General features: G+C 37.4%; 1 protein-coding gene across 1 annotated transcript; it reads left to right on the forward strand.

Annotated features, from left to right (window-relative positions):
* The first annotated feature begins 822 nt into the window (after positions 1 to 822).
* Positions 823 to 20,077, forward strand: Pdi (protein disulfide isomerase). The gene is made up of 4 exons (XM_067791295.1): positions 823 to 1,156; positions 17,104 to 17,411; positions 17,516 to 18,487; positions 19,538 to 20,077. Exons 1-4 carry the CDS (start codon positions 1,003 to 1,005, stop codon positions 19,601 to 19,603), a joined length of 1,500 nt encoding a protein of 499 aa, XP_067647396.1. The 5' UTR covers positions 823 to 1,002; the 3' UTR covers positions 19,604 to 20,077.
* Positions 20,078 to 21,363: the final 1,286 nt, after the last annotated feature.

Consider the following 21,363-nt stretch of genomic DNA (forward strand, 5'->3'; position numbering starts at 1 on the left):
ATAAACCCACTTGGGAAATGAAAAACCATTGATTTTTTCAAAGATATAGCTTATCTTATTCGTCCACGACACTTTTTAAAATCGTTTATATAAAAGTGGGCGTGGTCCTTAACTGGTTTCGTTAATTTTTCTTCAAATAATTTCTTATAGTAAATGCGACCTCTTTGCGGAATTTTGTTACGATAGGTTTAACGATTTTTGATTTATGATTAATAATATTTGTAAAATTTATTTTATCATAAGTGGGCGGTGCCAGGGCCGTTTTGAAAAATTTTCCAAATTTTTATCAAGTCTCAATATCAGTCCAGATGTCAAATTTTAACATTCTAGGTGTATTATTTACTAAATTATCAGGTTTTTTGTGTTTTCCAAAATTATATATATATATAAAGTGGGCGTGGTTATTATCCCATTTCGGTCATTTTCAATACCAATCTATTCTGGGTCCAGATAAGCTAGTGTGCTAAATTTGGTGAAGATATCTCAATATTTACTCAAGTTATCGCGGTAAATGGCGGACGGACATGGCTCAATCAAATTTTTTTGCGATACTGATGATTTTGATATATGGAAGTCTATATCTATCTCGATTCCTTTATACCTGTACAACCAACCGTTATCCAATCAAAGTTAATATACTCTGTGTGCAAAGCACGCTGAGTATAACAAAGCACATACGATAAAGATCTTCCATAAATTTTGTTTTGGCCGTTTTCGCGACTTCTTTTGGTTAATGGGATACGGCAACCTTGCTGTCAGCTTTCTTTCAGTGTTTCTTATAAGAGCACGGTAACACTAAAGTCTCCACTTTGCTTTCCTTTACATTTCCTTTCGGCACAATCGTCATCAACTTGCTTTTTAGTGAAAATTTATCCCGTTTCATTTAACATTTAGCATTCGAAACGAAGGGTTTGGTTTGTTTAGATATTGGTGGTTAAAATAATTTAACGATAACGTGAAGTATTTTAATAAATAAGTCAAACAAAAAACCTAAGAAATAAAATGAAGTTGTTTTTTTGTTCGCTGTTGCTATTGGCTGTGACGTGGACCCATGCTGGAGAAGCAGAAGTTAAATCCGAAGATGGCGTACTTGTGCTAACTACGGCGAATTTCAAGCAAGTTATAGAAGAAAATGAGTTCGTGTTGGTGGAATTCTGTAAGTACCAATTTGAAAATATGTATGTACATCATGAGAATATAGTGGAAATTGGTCTGATTCATTTATCTTAAAAAAAAAATGTGGCGCGTATTAAGAAAAAATCCAGCCAGCTGGCGACACGTTCTTTAAATAAGTGTAGGTGTAACAAAAAATTCATAATACATGCGTGCAGTGGAATGTTTATACAAGTGCATAAAATGATACATCTATCATAACGCCACATCGTCCATTCCCTAGTATACACAAAGCAAGTGCATCGAGAAAATATGCATGTGTCTTTTTTTCATATTTGCTGATAAGTCTTCATTTTATTCCCATGGGTCGTTTTCAGCTTTAAACGCTTTATTTCGTCTTCTCCCACCGTTTTATGCTTAAACGCTATGCCAATTTTCTGCCCCGCCTTACCCTATGGCATCTGTATATCAGCGTTCGGACTTCGATAAGAGTAGAATCCCTACATTTTGTATGTTTTACGCTGCAGAGCTAAGTGCGAATGAGCCTTAAATTTTTACAATCATTTTGGATTTCTTTTTCAGTTTAGACATGGTTTTCGGTAATAGCCTAGGGTAATTCTTAAGACAGCGTGACACTGCTAATACGCGTCCAAAAATATCGAGAGAGGTATCAAACGACGCGTCTTGACATCAGTATTAATTATCCGAAGGCGGAAAATAAAAATTTTAACTCGGTCAAAAGATGTTAACGAAAAACCGAAAAATGAGCCACGGGTACCTCCGAAACCGGGGGTGGGATCCATAGTATTTTTGCGCAGAACACCTTTCTGCATCGACCGCGCGTATAAAAAATTGCCCTGGGCGGGTCGAACAGTGGTTTAGAGACCAAAACTATATCCTCACAAAGCACTTATGTTCACAATTTTTTTTTGTGGGTACGACAATTTTACAACAACCATATGAAAATCTCTAACTGCAACTGCAAATATCTCCGGACAGAGATACCATTTTTTTTCCGCCTTCGGATTATAGTTGTCGAGGTCAATACGCGTCTTTTGACACCTCTTTCAATATTTTTTGACGCGTATTAGCAGTGTCATGCTGTCGTATAAAATTACCGCATCAACTGCTAATACGTGTCCAAGAGGTGTCAAAACACACGTATTGGCATCAGTATTAATAATCCGAGGGCGTAAATTAAAAATTTTAACTCATTCAAAAAACGAAAAATTACCCCGGGTCCCCCCAAAACCGGGGGTGAGTTCCATAGTATTTTTGCATAGAACACCTTTTTGCGTTGGCGGCCTTTGGACGAGCTTATAAAAAATTACCCTGGCCGATCCGCCAATGGAGTGTCATCAAAATTAAATCCGTGCAAAATCCATTTGTACACGATATTTCTTTAAGTGCACAACAACGTTACAACAGCCACATGAAAATATGAAAATTACCAACTTTAACTGCAAATATCTCCGCACAGAGATACAATGTTTCTATTCCGCATTCGGATTATTGTTGTCGGAGTCAATACGAGTGTTTTGACAGCTCTCCCGATATTTTTGGACGATCCCTGTTCTAGACTTTTACCTGTTTTTCGAATGCTGTTTTAAAGCCAGGCAATATTGCTAAAATGTTTTTAAACTAATATTGTTAAGAAGTCTTTTTTTCTCCTTTGCCACACAAGATAAAAACCGAAGCAATTCCATCACAGTTTTTCAAACTTAAACTTAGTTCTAGCTATCCAAAATTGTAGAAATGCTGCAACGAGTTTCAAGTCTGTATGTCTTTGCAGCTTCGTTTCGATCCTCAAGATAACTTTTTCATATATGCTTATAATAGAAGGTGCATGCTCCCCTTTTAACGCCATACATAGCCAGATTCGTTGTATTCCCTATGATTTTAGTATCATTGTAGCATAGTCAGTAAAATTAAATTTGTACGTTAAGTTAATTACAGCTTGTTGTCCTATGGGCTGTCTGTCAAAGAAGCTGCAACTAACTTTAAGTTTCTAGTAAATTCGACTATGAATATGTCTATATAAGCATCTTTAAAGCTCCGCGCCAGTCAAAAGCAAATTCAAAGTTATTCGTACCAACCAATTATAAGCAATTTCACCCGGCTTGTCAATTCGTTGGTAAGTAGCATTGGGTAGCCGCCAACCGGTTGTTAGCGCTTAATACAGGCATGATTCACGCTGACATTTTCTTTTATATAAAAAATAGTTGAAATGGAAAGCAGGTTGACTTTGTAAATAATATAAATAACAAGTAAAGGTGTCGTAAGTTCGGGTGTAACCGAACACATTTCATTTCAGATAAATTACTTTTCTCCATAACACGTGGCACCGCCCGTTTAAAAAAAATGTCTCCCCATTTCCTCTTACAATAAAACTTGTTAAGTGAAATATCATTGATTCCAAACTGTTTTTTGCTAAGTTATAGCTTATTATTCTAATCTACGACCCTTTTAAACTTGTTTTATATTTAATTTGCCGATCCCGTCCATTTTTTCTAGAAACATTTTCTACTATAGGGGAAATCTGTGTGCCCAATTTTATTACGATCCGTTAATTTTTCTTCGAGTTAGGCTCCCGAAACATAGAAAATTGCTTAGTCATAAAAGGGGCGTGCAACACCCATTTTCAAAAATTTTTGTATTTTCCAATTTAATGTTATAATTCAATTTAAAAAGTAAAATTCTATTGATACAAAGCTCTTTTTCGCTAAGATATAGCTTATTATTTTCGTCTACGACCCTTTTAAAAATATTTTATATAAAAGTGGGCTGGTCTTAAACCGATCTCGTCCATTTTTTCTAGAAATACTTCCTGCTATAGAGAAAATCTGTGTACCCAATTTTATTAAGATCCGTTAATTTTTCTTGGAGTTATGGCTCCCGAAACATAGGAAATAGCTTAGCCATAAAAGGGGATGTGCCACGCCCGTTTTTTTTAAATTTGAAATTTTCCTATTGTTATAAATCCACTTGGGAAATGAAATACCATTGATATATTTTTTGCAAATATATATCTTATTTTATTCGTCCACGACCCTTTTAAAAATATTTTATATAAAAGTGGGCGTGTCCTTAACTTATTTCGTTCATTTTTCTTCAAAGTATTCCTTATAGTAAGGGCAACCTCTCTGCCGAATTTTGTTACGATAGGTTTAACGATTTTTGATTTATGATTAATATTTGTAAAATTTATTTTATCATAAGTGGGCGGTCCAGGCCCGTTTTGAAAAATTTTCCAAATTTTTATCAAGTCTCAATATCAGTCCACATGTCAAATTTCAACATTGTAGGTGTATTATTTACTAAATAATCAGGTTTTTTTTGTTTTCCAAAATGTTATATATATAAAAAGTGGGCGTGGTTATCATCCGATTTCGCTCATTTTCAATACCAATCTATTCTGGGTCCAGATAAGCTCATGTACTAAATTTGTGAAGATATCTCAAAGTTTACTCAAGTTATCGTGTTAACGGAAATCTTTTGCAAATTTAGTAACGTCCGAACACTGGCATATTTATGGCGCATATGAAATTTTTTTATTACTTCTCTTTCACGCCTTCTACCGGCTTGTTGGAGATTTGCTATGCGTTGCCTTGTATTCTTCACTCTCCAAAGTAAGAACATTACACTAGAGTTGCATAGGAAAAAGAAGAAACGAAATTTGAAAGAAATTGTAGTGACGTGTCAAATTATTCAACGTCTAAGATATGTAAATAGTACTTTATGATTAATACTCGAAATATCGATCAGTTCGGTTATATTTATGTTGTTGTTATTGTTGTGGCGATAAGGTTGCTCCCCGAAGGCTTTGGGGAATGTTATCTATGTGATGGTTCTTTGCCGAATACAGATCCGGTACGCTCCGGTAACAGCACCATTAAGGTGCTAGCCCGACCATCTCGGGAACGATTTATATGGCCACATTAAACCTTCAGGACATCCCTCCCTCCCCATCCCAAGTTCAATGAGGAGCTTGAGGTCGCCAAAGCCTCGTCTGTTAGTGAAACAGGATTCGCCGCGGATAGGTGAGGTTGACAATTGGGTTTGGAGAAGCTACATATACATTGCGCTGGCAACCTGAAGGGTTGCGCTACACAGCCAATTGAATCTGGTATTTTAGTCGCCTCTTACGACAGGCATACCTACCGCGGGTATATTCTCACCCCCTAACCCGCTGGGGTAGTTATATTTATATTTTTCTTCAATTAGGCTTCTACAATAAAGTGTCCTACCGACAATGGTGTTGATTCGATTTTTGCACGTAAAGTCTGCATCATCCAATATGTTTTCTGTCTTCTTCGCATTTTTTTTAAAACAGTTGCCAACCAACATATATTTCGGAACCGAACCTTATCAAAAAAATAACTATAAAGCTTTGTATTGCGCTAATCAACCTCCTGCCATCTGCCCCTGAGCCGTTTCAAGTATCAAATATGCAAGCGGTCAGCATTAACCGGCAGAGGATGAAAACGATCCTTAATACATAGGTATAAATACAGTAATATACATAACTTCCGACATTATATGTCTCTTTTTGAAATAGCCCAAAGGACTTTTCAAACTGAGCATGTCATATATTCTTACATAAGTACGTCATAATAGTTCTCATATATATATAAAAAAAAGCATGTATGTATAGCATAGTATCAAACTTTTTAACCGTGCTAATTTGTTAATACGTGTCATGTTAAATATTAGGTAGACACGTTTGTTTGCCAAACCCCACATCTCGCAATACGACCAATCAGAGCTAGACACTTTGTGCATACATATGTACATATACACTTCTTTGAGATTCCTAGATTTCGCAGCAATATGAATGGTGTCATATCTTGTATGTCATAACTTCATATGGATTTTTTACTTTTAAATAATTTCAAGAACATTTGTATGTATATAGACCAATTATCTATATATTAATACGCTAACAAAATTTCCATACAATCAATTGACAGGCTGTTTCGCATACTTAGCATACATAAAATCATATAAAAGTTATATGAATCGATTCGTATTGATCAGCCGCGGTGCATAGGCCTATCTTTGTTAACAAATATTACTCTACTTGTTTATAATTAATAGAAAAAGTTTTTTGTAAATTCGAAAATCTGTGAAACTATCGGCATTGCCATCTGTAGGACGCATTATGTTCACAAACACCCATGAGTACATAGCTCCAAATTCTCAATTGTTCCGTTGCTCGAATGTTTCATCTCTACATATGTATATATTTGTACACACCAAACGGTGAGAGAACTACTGCTTCGCTCATTTTCTGTTGAAATAAAATATTGTTTCCAATTACCTATATTGGTTTGTACCAAAATCTTTAAAAAATTGTTCTAAAATAATTGGTAGCGCACAAAAAAACTTTAAAGAGATGTAATAACTTAACCGGCCTATTTTTTTGGACAAATTTTACTTACACGTATAAGCATAGGTCTTTATTTAACAGATTTTTTGTTTTTCATTTTAGGTGCTTTAAAAAAAATGAAATCAGAAATAATGAGTCAACTTCTGTTCAAACTCACTAAATTTATTTATTCATAACAATTAATTGCAAATTTGACCCAAATGTTTTTTGCATTTCCAGATTATATACTTATTTTAGATATAGTGTCTTATAGTGAACAAAAAATAAATAAATTTGCTACAAAGATATTACATTAAAATTTGTATATTGTCTTTTATGCTAATTTATTTTGATATTTCTTATTTTATTTTATTATATTATCTTTTATCACGTTGTATATTAAATTTGCTACAAAGATATTACATTAAAATTTGTATATTGTCTTTTATGCTAATTTATTTTGATATTTCTTATTTTATTTTATTATATTATCTTTTATTTCAACTTAGTTTATTATTATTTAAATGCAACTTGATTGAATCGGAAAATTTCACGTTGTATATTAAACGAAAAAAAAACGACCCAAAAACGTTTTCGATTTTAGGTCGAAATATTGCATAGGCAGTATATTACCCACTATATTTATTATTAGGCTAACTTTGTTTGAATATATGCCCATTAAACGGATGCTTAGATCCCATAATCCTAATTTGTTTATGTCGCTTAAAATTATGAAATCAATTTTATTTTAGTAAATATGTTTGCGTGAATAATTTCAATGTTTTTGTTTCTTTTTTTTTCTAATTTATTCTGCTTTGCTATATGTTAGTATTATATCGTTCACAGACGATATTTTATGTAGATATGGTCATATATATTCATCTCCATTTCATGAATATGAATGTTTACAAATTTAATACAAATTAATTACGTACATAGATCTCAATGGGAATCCCAACATTAAATATCCGAATATTAGAATCTTCATATTTCCACAATGATAACATTAAAACCCGGAAAAAGGTCCAAGTGCACTTATTGCGTTTTTATATGGAACTGTTTATTCACATCACTTAATTTTTTCGCACTTTAAGTACTTTATTTTTTTCTTTCATTAAAATTTTTTTTAGTAAACTGCCTTCTTTCTCATTACATACTTTTTTTATATTTTTATTTTTTATGAAGGTATCCTCTATTCTACTATGTATTTATATACATACTACATATGTATTTATACAAAATTAAACTCGGTAAAGCGCCAATTGCATACCTAACGGGTGGCGTGAAATAGGCTAAATTCCTTAAGCACATTTATTCGTTTTTAACTAAAAGTTCGTGTTTTTGAATTATGACACTATTGAAGTAAATGGGCGATATATGTATATGGGAGATATAGGCCTACTGGGGAACCGAGCACATAAAATTAACTTCGGTAGCGCCCCAACGGGGACCTCCCGGGTGGTGTGGAAAAACTTATTTTTCAATTTAATGTCAAGTAATTTCACTTAATTCTATGTCAATTTCTTTTGATTTTACATATTTTTTATATTTTTGTTTAACGAGCTCCATACCAAAAGGTTATAATTACATTTGAAAATTTTGTAGAAAATTTAAGAAAATACAATAAAAATTACAATGTCTTAATGAAAAATTTAAGTAAGTTAGACCAGTTTGCTATATTTCCGCTCACTGCTTAACTATTAACGCATTATTTCACTACCCTCAACACTGGATGCATAGACCGAGTTGAAAAAATAAGAGTTGGTCGAATTTCGACCACAGACGATACTAGTATAAATTATAATACCACAAAATCCATGGTGTTTTATTTATCCTTGCAGCCTTGAGCTCAATAATTAACCAGAAATGTATATAGTTCCTACAATATATTTTTATGTATCTACTCATACCTATACATAAATTGTAGCTTATCAGCTGCTTTTTGTGCCATGATAAATAAGCTAAGTTGAGCGAGCGACAACAGGTAGCTTGTAATAAACGGTAGCATCCACTACTACCGCTTCTGATAACGTATTTTCGCAGTAAGCATTCAATATATGAGGCCTCTGCCGATTTGGTTTTCAACTTTGTTATTTACAACGCTTATGTTGTTGTTGTAGCGATAAGGTTGCTCCCCGAAGGCTTTGGGGAGTGTTATCGATGAGATGGTCCTTTGCCGGATACAGATCCGGTACGCTCCGGTACCACAGCACCATTAAGGTGCTAGCCCGACCATCTCGAGAACGATTTATGTGGCCACATTAAACCTTCAGGCCATCCCCTCCCTCCCCACCCCCAAGTTCCATGAAGAGCTTGGGGTCGGCAGAGCCTCATCTGTTAGTGAAACAGGATTCGCCGCGGATAGGTGAGGTTGACAATTGGGTTTGAAGAAGCTATATATTGCGCTGGCAACCTGAAGGGTTGCGCTACACACCCCTTGAATCTGGTATTTTAGTCGCCTCTTACGACAGGCATACCTACCGCGGGTATATTCTTAGCCCCTTACCCGCTGGGGGATTACAACGCTTATCTTCGAGTGCGTTGAATTGTTTCGTTAGATATCAAATTAATCGTTATCTGAAACAAGTAAGGAAGGCCAAGTTCTGGTGTAACCGAACAGTACATACTCAGCCGAGAACTTTGCAGACAAAATGAGGGAAAATGGACCTAGTGTAACCCTGGAATGTGTTTGTATGACATGGGTATCAAATGGAAGGTATTAAAGAGTATTTTAAAAGGGAATATTCCACTATTAATAGGTGGGCGCCATTTCGGGATATCGACATAAAGGTGGACCAGGGGTGACTCTAGAATTTGTTTGTACGATATGGGTATCAAATGAAAGGTGTTAATGAGTATTTTAAAAGGGAGTGGGCCTTAGTTCTATAGGTGGGCGCTTTTTCGAGATAACGCCATTAAGGTGGACCAGGGGTGACTCTAGAAAGTGTTTGTACGATATGAGTATCAAATGAAAGGTGCTAATGAGTATTTTAAAAGGGAGTGGGTCTTAGTTCTATAGGTGGACACCTTTTCAAGATATCGCCATAAAAGTGGACCAGGGGTGATTCTAGAATGCATTTGTACGATATGGGTATCAAATGAAAGGTGTTAATGATTATTTAAAAGGGAGTGGGCCTTAGTTCTATATGTGGACGCCTTTTCGAGATATCTATTTTACAAAGTTTTTTCTAAAGTTATATTTTGCGTCAATAAACCAATCCAATTACCATGTTTCATCCCTTTTTTCGTATTTGGTATAGAATTATGGCATTTTTTCATTTTTCTTAATTTTCGATATCGAAAAAGTGGACGTGGTCATAGTCGGAACTCGGCCATTTTTTATACCAAGATAAAGTGAGTTCAGATAAGTATGTACGTGAACTGGCTTCAACCGATTTCGCCCATTTTCACTCAAAACAGTTATCGTCATAGAATCTATGCCCCTACCAAATTTCACAGGGATTTGTAAATTTTCGTTCGACTTATGGCATTAAAAGTATTCTACTAGATACATTAAATGAAAAGGGTGGCGCAACGCCCATTTTGAAATTTTCTTTTGTTTTGTATTTTGTAGCGCCATATCATTACTGGAGTTGAATGTTGAAATAATTTACTTATATACTGTAAAGATATTCAATTTTTTGTTAAAATTTGACTTTAGAAAAAAATTTTTTTTTCATCCGATTTTGCTAGTTTTTATTTAGCACATATATAGTAATAGTAGTAACATTCCTGCCAAATTTGATCATAATATCTTGAACGACTGCCAAATTACAGCTTGCAAAACTTTTAAATTACCTTCTTTTAATTTGTCCAAAATTTTACTAATTCTTCTATTCTGCGTCACACCATGAACCCACCTACCAAGTTTCATCGCTTTAGCCGTCTTTGGTAATGAATTATCGCACTTTTTGTGTTTTTCGAAATTTTCGATATCAAAAAAGTGGGCGTGGTTATAGTCCGATATCGTTCATTTTAAATAGCGATCTGAGATGAGTGCCCAGGAACCTACATACCAAATTTCATCAAGATACTTCAAAATTTACTCAAGTTATCGTGTTAACGGACAGACGGACGGACGAGCATGGCTCAATCAATTTTTTTTTTTTTGACACTGCTTATTTTGATATATGGAAGCCTATATCTATCTCGGTTCCTTTATACGTGTACAACCAACCGTTATCCAATCAAAGTTAATATACTCTGTGTGAAAAGCACGCGGAGTATAAATATAAATATACCACCTATAGACCATCAACTTGGCGATGTGCACCATCGACATTGATTGCACCAGAATTTCGCTATTTTCCGAACCATTCTACTTTTGTTCGTTGTCATCTGCCAGTATCAAATACTTATCATTGAAATGTTGACATCCTGACCTCAAGTGAGAGTATAGACTCCATCGAAAGCCACAAATCGTATTTAATGTTTAACATTAGAATGGAACTTTTGGCGATTATGCCCGTACGTATGAACATCGCAGTGGCGTCTTCAATAACTAATAAAGATATCGGGAATAAAATATAATAGCAAACAGATGTTTTTGTCGCTTGCCTACAAATGTATGTTGTTTCCTGCTGGTTGATAGCTTGGAGAGTTTCCCTTAACTTTGATGTTTACAATTCGTGGTAGCCGCCTTGATGTGGTGTAACGTGGTCCGCCTACCACACCGTATATCCTGGGTTTAACTTCCGTGCAAAGCAACATCAAAAATTTAGAAACAAATTCTTTCAATTAGGAAAAGTTTTTCTAAACGGGGCCGGCACTCGGTAGTGATTTGGCAAACACTCCGAGTGTATTTTTGCCAATAAAAGCTTCTCAGTGAAAACGCAATCTTGCAGATGCCGTTCGGAGTCGGCGTAAAACATGAAGGTCCCGTCCCGCCAATTTGTAGCAAAAACTAACAACATTGACATTTTTCACCGAACACAGCTATTATGTGTTACTGAGGGTGTGAAAGAGCCAGTAACTACTCCCAACGTGAGAATGAGCTTCGAAAAATTTGCCATACGAATTCAGTGACCAAGTCATTGATACCTACTCCTGCAAGAAAAGAAAGAGCCAGTAACTACTCCCAACGTGAGAATGAGCTTCGAAAAATTTGCCATACGAATTCAATGATCAAGTCATTGATACCTACTCCTGCAAGAAACTGGAATTTGTTTGCCTGCTATGCAAATCAAATGTGTGTTCGGCCAGAAATTCTAGCACTAATTGTTTAGTGCCAAATTTACTCTCTCAAAGAGTTCACTCTCATAAAGAGCGAAATTTGCCTAGAGCTTCATTCTGTATTGTGAACGATAGCTCAGACGACCGATTCGCCTCCAAACGATTTCGCATATAAATGGTATTCTCTATCATTTTCGTTCGGCCTTTATGTCAAACAGGAAGGCGAAAGCAGTTGTCGAATGATATGTTACCATGTTGTTGTTGTTGTAGCGATAAGGTTGCTCCCCGAAGGCTTTGGGGAGTGTTATCGATATGATGGTCCTTTGCCGGATACAGATCCGGTGCGCTCCGGTAACACAGCTCCATTAAGGTGCTAGCCCGACCATCTCGGGAACGACTTATATGGCCACATTAAACCTTCAGGCCATCCCTCCCTCCCCACCCCAAGTTCCATCGTTTAACATAGTGCAAATACTGGCTTCGACGCAGGTCATAAAATGTGCTGTCAACATGAATCGTTAAAGGAGGTATTCTATGGAACCGTCTACTTAATGTACTTCGGCCTACATTTCAATCGGCATCGTGAAAATCAATTACGGTTGTAGTTGCAGCAAGTATTTTTTTACTGGTTAGGGGAAGTATTAGTAAATCGAATAGTCCGGTTGATATCAAATTGGGGAGCTCGAAGGTACCTAAACTTCTAAATTTAATATTTTTTAGTTTCTAGCTGTGCAATATATATTAACACTAATTTTTATCCACTAATTTCCCTATCTAAGAGTAATCATTGTGCTACTGAAGAGACCATCATCATAACTACACATGGATGTATGTGTAAACATACACACCGAATTCGCATGTCATATTTAAATTAGGCTTACGGGTTTACTGTTACGTGTATACACAAGATTTTTATACTCAGCGTGCTTTGCACACAGAGTATATTAACTTTGATTGGATAACGGTTGATGTACAGGTATAAAGAAATCAAGATAGATATAGACTTCCATATATCAAAATCATCAGTATCGAAAAAAAATTTGATTGATGTCCGTCCGTCCGTCTGTCCGTTAGCACGATAACTTGAGTAAATATTGAGATATCTTCACCAAATTTGGTACACTAGATTATCTGGACCCAGAATAGATTGGTATTGAAAATGAGCGAAATTGGATGATAACTACGCCCACTTTTTATAATAAACCTAGAATATTGAAATTTGATATTTGGACTGATATTCAAACTCTTGATAAAAGTGTGAATTTTTTTTTTTTAATGGGCGTGGCACCGCCCACTTGTGATAAAATCAATTTTACAAATATTATTAATCATAAATCAAAAATCGTTAAACCTATCGTAACAAAATTCGGCAGAAAGGTTTCCCTTACTATAAGGAATACTTTGAAGAAAAATGAACGAAATCAGTTAAGGACACGCCCACTTTTATATAAAAGATTTTTAAAAGGGTCGTGGACGAATAAAATAAATATTTCTAGAAAAAATGGACGATATCGCTTAAAGACCACGGCAAATTAGATATAAAACAAGTTTAAAAGGGTCGTAGACTAGAATAATAAGCTATAACTTAGCAAAAAATAGTTTTGATTCAATGATATTTCACTTATCAAGTTTTACTGTAAGAGGAAATGGGGAAAGATTTTTCGTTTAAACGGGTGGTGCCACGTGTTATGTAGAAAAGTTATTTATCTGAAATGAAATGTGCAATTGAAGCTCACGCTGAGTATATAATGTTCGGTTACACCCGAATTTGCCACACCCTTACTCGTTATTATTACAATTTGTTGAGTATTAAGCCGGCTTTTCAGTTTCATTGAGCTTGTGCTTCTACCTTTAGCTTTGAATCAACACCAATATGTACATAGTTATTACCGGCAAATAGTAAACGTGGATCATTTTCGTCTTTTATTGCTTACATATTTCGCTACGCATACAATTGCTGCTATATCTGGTGCTTAGAGAGTCAGTCTCCCAACGGTCTTTCGTCTAGAGTTTGGTGTTTGATGTTAAGATTTCGCAAGCCACGCTCACATATAACCAAAGTTTATTCACATCTATCCAAACTATGCGTGATGTCTGAAAAAGTCACACCGCTTTCTGAATGCTTATATGTATTTGTAGTATCAATTATATCCATAATTGTGTATTAGTTCATTAAATATGGTGCATCTTTTGCAATTTGTAATATGCTTAGGTAGAATTTCTGCAGCCCTTTGGCATTGTAGAGTTGAGAAAATTGTTTTGGAGTGAGGTACAGACAGATCTCATGTGTCATACCTGTTTTTGTTGTTGTTGTAGCGATACGGCTGCTCCCCGAAGGCTTTGGGGAGTGTTATCGATGTGATGGTCCTTTGCCTGATACAGATCCGGTACTCTCCGGTAACACAGCACCATTAAGGTGCTAGCCCGACCATCTCGGGAACGATTTATATGGCCACATTAAACCTTCAGGCCATCCCTCCCTTCCCACCCCCAAGTTCCATGAGGAGCTTGGGGTCGCCAGAGCCTCTTCTGTTAGTGAAACAGGATTAGCCGCGGATAGGTGAGGTTGACAATTGGGTTTGGAGGAGCTGTATATTGCGCTAGCAACCTGAAGGGTTGCGCTACATAGCCCCTTGAATCTGGTATTTTAGTCGCCTCTTACGACAGGCATACCTACCGCGGGTATATTCTGACCCCCATACCTCGCGAAGGATTGTAAAAACCATCATATGTATCCTAGAATATACAGTCTTCGATTTCGCTGAACAAATGATGAAGCTGTAACAGTTATGCTAAAATGTGTCTCTCTATCCACTCCACAAATACTAAAACACGAAAATGGCTTATGCTAAAATTATCCTTTATATGACGCAGATGTGCCTTAATTTTATCATCCTTTAATAATATTCTGTACATACTATGCATACATACTAGATATATATATGTAAGTATGAATGTTTCAATGCGATATGTATTTTACGCCTAGTTAACTCATAATAACTATCATTTGCTCAGTTGATAAATAATGCTGACCTCATAAATCTATCGCATAGATTACTTCGTATGCATGCTTGTATGTATGTAAATTTAATGTCATATAGTGCTAAAGAAATTTCATCGAATCTACTTAAACTAACACATCTCATGAAAGGGCAAACATAGCACTGCAGAGAAGAGGAATTCAGATGCCTATCCAGAGATGGATTGACAATCTACTCCGTACAAGAATAGCTGAAGCCCATGTAGGCAACAGCACAGTTAAGGTTAATACCACGATGGGGTGCTTCCAAGGAGGTGTCCTGTCACCCCTTCTGTGGAACCTAGTAGTGGATGAACTCCTGCAAGAGCTATCAAACAGTGGCATAAGATACCAAGGATATGCTGACGACGACATCGTCATAATTGCAAGGGGTAAATTCGAGAGTACGCTCTGTGACATAATACAAAAGCATTGAACATTGCAAGGGGATGGTGGGGCTTAACATCAAAATATCTAAGACAACCATCATTCCCTTCACTAGAAGAAGGGTCCTACCAGCCCTCAGAGCAATAACAATAGATGACGTGGCACTAGAATATGGAACCGCTGTGAAATACTTCGGGGTCATTTTTTACACCAAGCTCCTATGGACACAACACTTCGACTCCATGAAAACTAGGGCCACGAGGTCCATCATGGTATGCAAACGTCTAGCTGGGGCTGTAGCCCACATGTGCTAAGATGGATGTATACCATGATAGTAAAACATATGATAATATATGACTCGATAGCCTAGGCATCGAGAACAACTCGGGCGACGACGAGACTAACAAAACTTCAGCGACTGGCATGCGTGTGCATCACGGGAGCTATGCGCACATGCCCTACAACAGCGCTGAAAGCTATCCTCGATCTAACCCCGCTGCATATATCGATAGAGCAGTCAACCAAGGGAACCCTCCTGAATATCGCCAAGGAGGGCTCAGGCAAAGGTAAAGTCATATCATCCCGGAACATGGAGGAATTGAGAGAGATCCCAATCTCTCAAATCCCGAGGGATGATATCCTCAGGGAGATAGTTTTTGAGAAAAGGTTTAAAGTAGAACTGGGAGATGGTAAATGGGAGGAAAGTAGAATTGAGAGCATTCAGCAGCTAAATAGAATAGTATGGTATACCGATGGCTCGAAGACACCAGAGGGGATTGGATCTGGTGTCGTTGTGCCCAGAGCGAAGATGTCAACACCCCTGGGAGCATACCCGAGCACAAAATACAAATACAACGTATTCGCCATAATCCAGTGCGCTGACCTGAACCTTCAGCGCGAATACTCCAATGAAACAATTGCCATACTCAGTGACAGTCAAGCCGCCCTCAAGGCAATCTCAGCGTTTGAAATAAAATCAGCACTGGTCCTTGAGTGCGTTGAAAGCTAAATCAACTAGGAGCATACAACGAACTACTGCTGTCCTGGGTTCCTGGCCACAGGGGAGTTGAGGGTAACGAGCAGGCGGACAGCCTGGCCAGAGAGGCAGCAACGACTCGACCTATTGGTCCCGAGCCGTTCCTGTCAGTAGGCCCGCAGGAAATTAGGGGGCATCTATTAGTATTATTTCTTTATTTCAGTCTATGGCATTTAAAGCCCTTAGTAGAAGAAAGAGAAAGGGAAGAACACTAGCGCAATATGCCAGGCCTGAGACAATCTAAGTTACTGTTACAACTCGATATAGGGCATTAATAGGCCTCTCGAAAGATAACCAAAGAATCCTAACGGCTATTCTTACAGGACACTGTATACTGAGCAGTCACATGCAAAAGCTGGGTATAATATCGAACAACACATGCCGATTTTGTAATCGAACAGCGGAGACGGCGGACCATATCCTCCTGGAGTGTGACGCAATCTCAAGACGTAGGGCCAGAGCATTCTCACATCAAATCCCTCAAGCCAGGTGAACTGCTAGGGTTCATCAGAGATGTCGGCTTGGATGAGGTGCTGTGAAGTAGCTTAGGCCACAATAGACCAATGGTCGCAGTGCGATCCTCAATTAATTATCTATCTACTTAAAATAGCAAATGATAATCCAACTAGTGATATCACATCAGCCATATGTTAATAATGGTTAATAAAGGATTTCACTCTCATCTAACATTTATTTACTTTTTGTGGTTTTCTGTCTACTATGCTATCAATGTTCAGCTCCTCTGATGGCGCACTGTTGTCTGATATTTCCTGTTTTTCTAAACAGGGTTGAGTGAGGAATCTCAAGTGTCAGGCTTACCATGAATTTCTGTTATGTGGTTGATTTAGAATTTAATATGAATATTGTGCTTCAGCTTTAGGTTTGCATCATAGTATAATGAGCCTTTTATTCTTTTCATAACTTTCTTTCAGGATAGTCTTTCATTTTACATTTAATACCTTTGCTAATGCTTTATTAATATGTCAATTTCTTTTCCCTTTTTCCCAGATGCTCCATGGTGTGGTCATTGCAAAGCGCTTGCTCCCGAATACGCCAAAGCCGCACAAAATTTAAGCGAAAAAGCATCACCCATCAAATTGGGCAAGGTCGATGCTACTGTAGAAAGCGAATTGGCTGAACAATTCCAGGTACGCGGTTATCCTACATTAAAGTTCTTCCGTAGCGGCACCCCTGTCGAATATAGTGGAGGCCGTCAAGCAGCTGATATTGTCTCTTGGGTCACCAAGAAGACTGGTCCACCTGCAAAGGATTTGAATACAGTAGAAGAAGCTGAACAATTCTTAAAAGATAATGAAGTAAGTTTTATGAGTAATGTGCTTATACATATGTATAAGATTCCACATATTTAGAATTATCCACCATATATACTTATATACACTTTTTAAATTTTTCTTCGTAGATCGCCGTTATTGGCTTTTTTAAGAACCAAGACTCCGATTCAGCCAAAGCTTTCGTTTCGGTTGCCAATGCACTCGATACTTTCGTATTCGCTATAACTGGCAATGATGATGTTATTTCCAAATACGAAGCTAAAGATGGTGCTGTTATACTCTTCAAACCATTCGATGACAAGAAATCTGTCTTCGAGGGCGAATCCGATGTTGAAAATTTGAAAAAATTCGTTCAAGTGCAATCCCTGCCGCTTATTGTTGAATTCAATCATGAATCGGCTTCCAAAATCTTTGGTGGTTCAATAAAAACTCATTTGTTGTTCTTTGTTTCGAAGGAAGCTGGTCATATTGAGAAACATGTCGACCCATTAAAAGATATTGCCAAGGATTATCGCGAAGACATTCTGTTTGTTACCATCTCAGCAGATGAAGAGGAACATCAACGCATTTTTGAATTCTTCGGCATGACCAAAGAGGAAGTACCCACAATTCGTTTGATACGCTTGGAAGAAGATATGGCTAAATATAAGCCAGAATCAAATGATATGTCTGCAAGCACAATAAAAGAGTTCTTACAGAAGTTTATGGACGGCAAATTGAAGCAACATCTGTTGTCACAAGAATTGCCCGAAGATTGGGACAAAAACCCTGTTAAAGTGCTGGTCGCTTCCAACTTTGATGATGTTGCGTTAGATAAGAGCAAGGATGTTTTGGTTGAATTCTATGCACCATGGTGTGGTCACTGCAAACAATTGGCACCCATTTACGATCAATTGGCCGAAAAATTCAAGGATAATGAGGAAATCGTTATTGCCAAAATTGATGCTACTGCCAATGAATTGGAACATACTAAAATATCTTCATTCCCCACACTAAAATTCTACCGCAAGGGTGATAACAAAGTGATTGATTACAATTTGGACAGAACCTTAGATGATTTCGTTAAGTTCCTGGAAGCCGGTGGTGACGTGCCACCACAGGTAAATATATTGTATAGCAGAATTGATCAAAATAAGAATTTAATCTATAATATAAAAATAAGTCGGGTTTTCCTTCCTGACGCTATAACTCCAGGACGCACGAACCGATATCCACGGTTCAGGATCGACGCACAGGGTCTCGAGATATAGGCCAAAACGTGGACCCGGGTACCCCTAGAATGTGTTCATAGAATATGGATAACAAATAAAAGCTGTTGATGAATGCTTTAGTAGAGGGTAATTTTCATACCACTGGGTTACTAGGGTCTCGAGATATAGGCCAAAACGTGGGCCCGTGAACGCCTAGATAGTGTTTTTACATTATGGGTATCAAATTGAAGCTGTTGAGTGCTTTAGTACAGGGTAGTTTCCATACCTATTGGTGACTAGGGTCTCGAGATATAGGCCATAACATGGACCCGGATACCCCTAGAATATGTGTGTATTATGGATATCAAATGAAAGCTCTGGCTGAGAGCTTTAAAGTAATTTTCATTGTGATATTCGATTTAGCCGCATCAACCTGGCAAATCTGATAAATAAGCGTGCGAAGCCGAAATAAAGACATGAATTTATAATACCCACATACCTATTTACATACGTCCTGTTCGATTTGCCTGAAATTTGTATTTACGATGCTTTTTTCCGGGAAGTAGACCAGAGACGGACTGGGACTGGGATTAGGACTAGGACTGAGAATGAGACTCGGAGTTGGACTGGGACTGAGACTCGGAATGGGACTGGAACAAAATACATATCACCATCTGGGACTGGCAATAAGATATGAAGAAGAATGAGAAAAACTTGAGAGAAGAGAAAAGAGAGAAGGATACTGAGATAAAATGAGACGAAGATGGAGATAGATGAAGCGAAAAATACGGAGGGAGGAGTGAATACAATAATTAAGAAAAAGTGTAGAGAGGCGAGGGCAGAGTTAGACGGAAAAAGTTTCTTAAAATGTATGCAGATAGACCAAATTTAGGGCAGAACAACGTCTGCCGGGTCTGCTAGTATTACATATTATTAAAAATAATTTTATTTTCTTTCCAGGCTAGTGAATCAGAAGATGAAGAAGTAGAAGAAAAACCTGAAGAGCACACAAAGGATGAGTTGTAAATGACATGAAGCTACATTTTAAATTAATAAGAACCGCAGCAATCAGAAGCAACAAAACATTACCACCATTTAAACATTGTTAGTAAATATTTTACAAAAAAAAAAAAAAAACTCAAAACAAATGCAACGCAACATTCTTACTTTAATGCAAAATGCATTTCTTCCTTCCTTTCTGCTGCATCATTGTAAGATTTCGTGCTCATTTACAAATTATTGAATTGTAAAATAGGAAACTCTCTTTTTTCTTATCAAAACCAACAATACAATAGCAACAGAAGAGCAACACCGTCAGCAGATCTTTATTTTTTAGTAATTACAATAAATATTTGTTTGTATTACGTTTTAAGTAACTTAAACAACAACAAAAAAAGGATTAACAAAAATTTTTGTATTTTTCATTATTTTTTATAATTGTGGTTACTATATAAATGAATTTAGTATTTTTTCTTACTTTAAAAGAAAAAATAAATAAAATAGACGGCGTTGACTTCAATGGGTGGTGGGTGGAGGAGGGGGGGATGGTAAAAATGTGTTGGCTCCTTCAGTTTGATACCAAAATGCCTTACGGAACTATGGGAAAAAATTGTTCCCAATTTAGACTAATGCATGGCGCTCTCAGAACAACACCTAACTTGGCACTGAACATATACCCAGTAGATATTGCGGGAAAGGCGGCCGCGGCAAGGTCGTTGGTCAGGCTTCGTGATATGGGCTTTCTGACTGCGGACACTCTAGCCTTCTTACCAGTTTCGACTTTATCCCGGACAGAAAAGGTTATTGTATGCCGATAACTGCTCCCTATACAACCTTCACCTCAGTCATTCCGCCGAGAGAGGAGTGAGGAAGAGGAATTATCTGGGGCATGGGACCGGTTAACTTGTTCACGGATGGGTCGAAGCTGAACGGAAAGATTGGTGGGGGGTCTGTTGTCAAGAGCTAAATATAAGCCGCAAGTTTAAGTTGGCTGATCACTGCGGTGTATTCCAAGCGGAAGTTGCTGCGATTAAGGATGCGGTGGATGGAATACTATCCAGTGCTACTACAGTTAGAGAATTTAACATCTACTCTGATAGCCAAGCGGCTATCAAGGCCTTGAGCTCAACTACAGTGTGATCGAGGGTGGTCTGGGAGTGCCTGACCTCGCTTTCGATTGCATCTAATTATTTTACAATTAAGATTATCTGGGTCCCGGGCCATAGTGATATCCCGGGTAGCGAATCTCTTAGCCTGCATCGGTACAACTGAACCGAATGAAGATGGCTGTAGGGATTTCGGGATTCCGCTGGCCACCTGTGGATTGTTCCTCCATAGCTGGACCTCGAGTCAGCTCAGCAAACGGGCGGACACCACGTCTTGCAGGGTAGCAAGATCTTTCTGGCCGAAAGTAGATGGCAGGAGGTTTGCTTAAATAATTGGGTTCACCAAGGCTCACCTATCAATGGTCATTGGGGTTTTGACAGGGCACTGTCCCGTGGGAATCCATGCGGTACCTCTCAATATACTGGAAACTCCATCCTGCTGCAGCTGTATGGAGGATGATGATGTGAATTCACCAAATCACTTTAGGCTTGATTGCCCAGCTTTTGCAAGAACTAGGCGAAAGTACTTCGGTCGCGACTCACTTGGATCTCCCGAGGATTTATCCAAAGTTGAGATCGGTATTATTCGGAGCTTTGTGGTTTTTTTGGAACTGTCTTTTTGATTTTGTTATAATTTATTAAAACACAGTAAGTATTATAAAATGTTAGAACCATTAGCAA

This window comes from Eurosta solidaginis, chromosome 5 (assembly GCF_040869045.1).
Source record: "Eurosta solidaginis isolate ZX-2024a chromosome 5, ASM4086904v1, whole genome shotgun sequence".
Taxonomy (NCBI): Eukaryota; Metazoa; Arthropoda; class Insecta; order Diptera; family Tephritidae; genus Eurosta; species Eurosta solidaginis.

Bases quoted from the DNA above. Each gene is read 5' to 3' on its own strand.
- Pdi (XM_067791295.1), top strand. From the start codon at position 1,003: ATGAAGTTGTTTTTTTGTTCGCTGTTGCTATTGGCTGTGACGTGGACC. The intron at 1,157-17,103 runs GTAAGTACCAAT...CCTTTTTCCCAG, and splicing joins GTTCGTGTTGGTGGAATTCT to ATGCTCCATGGTGTGGTCAT. The intron at 17,412-17,515 runs GTAAGTTTTATG...TTTTCTTCGTAG, and splicing joins AATTCTTAAAAGATAATGAA to ATCGCCGTTATTGGCTTTTT.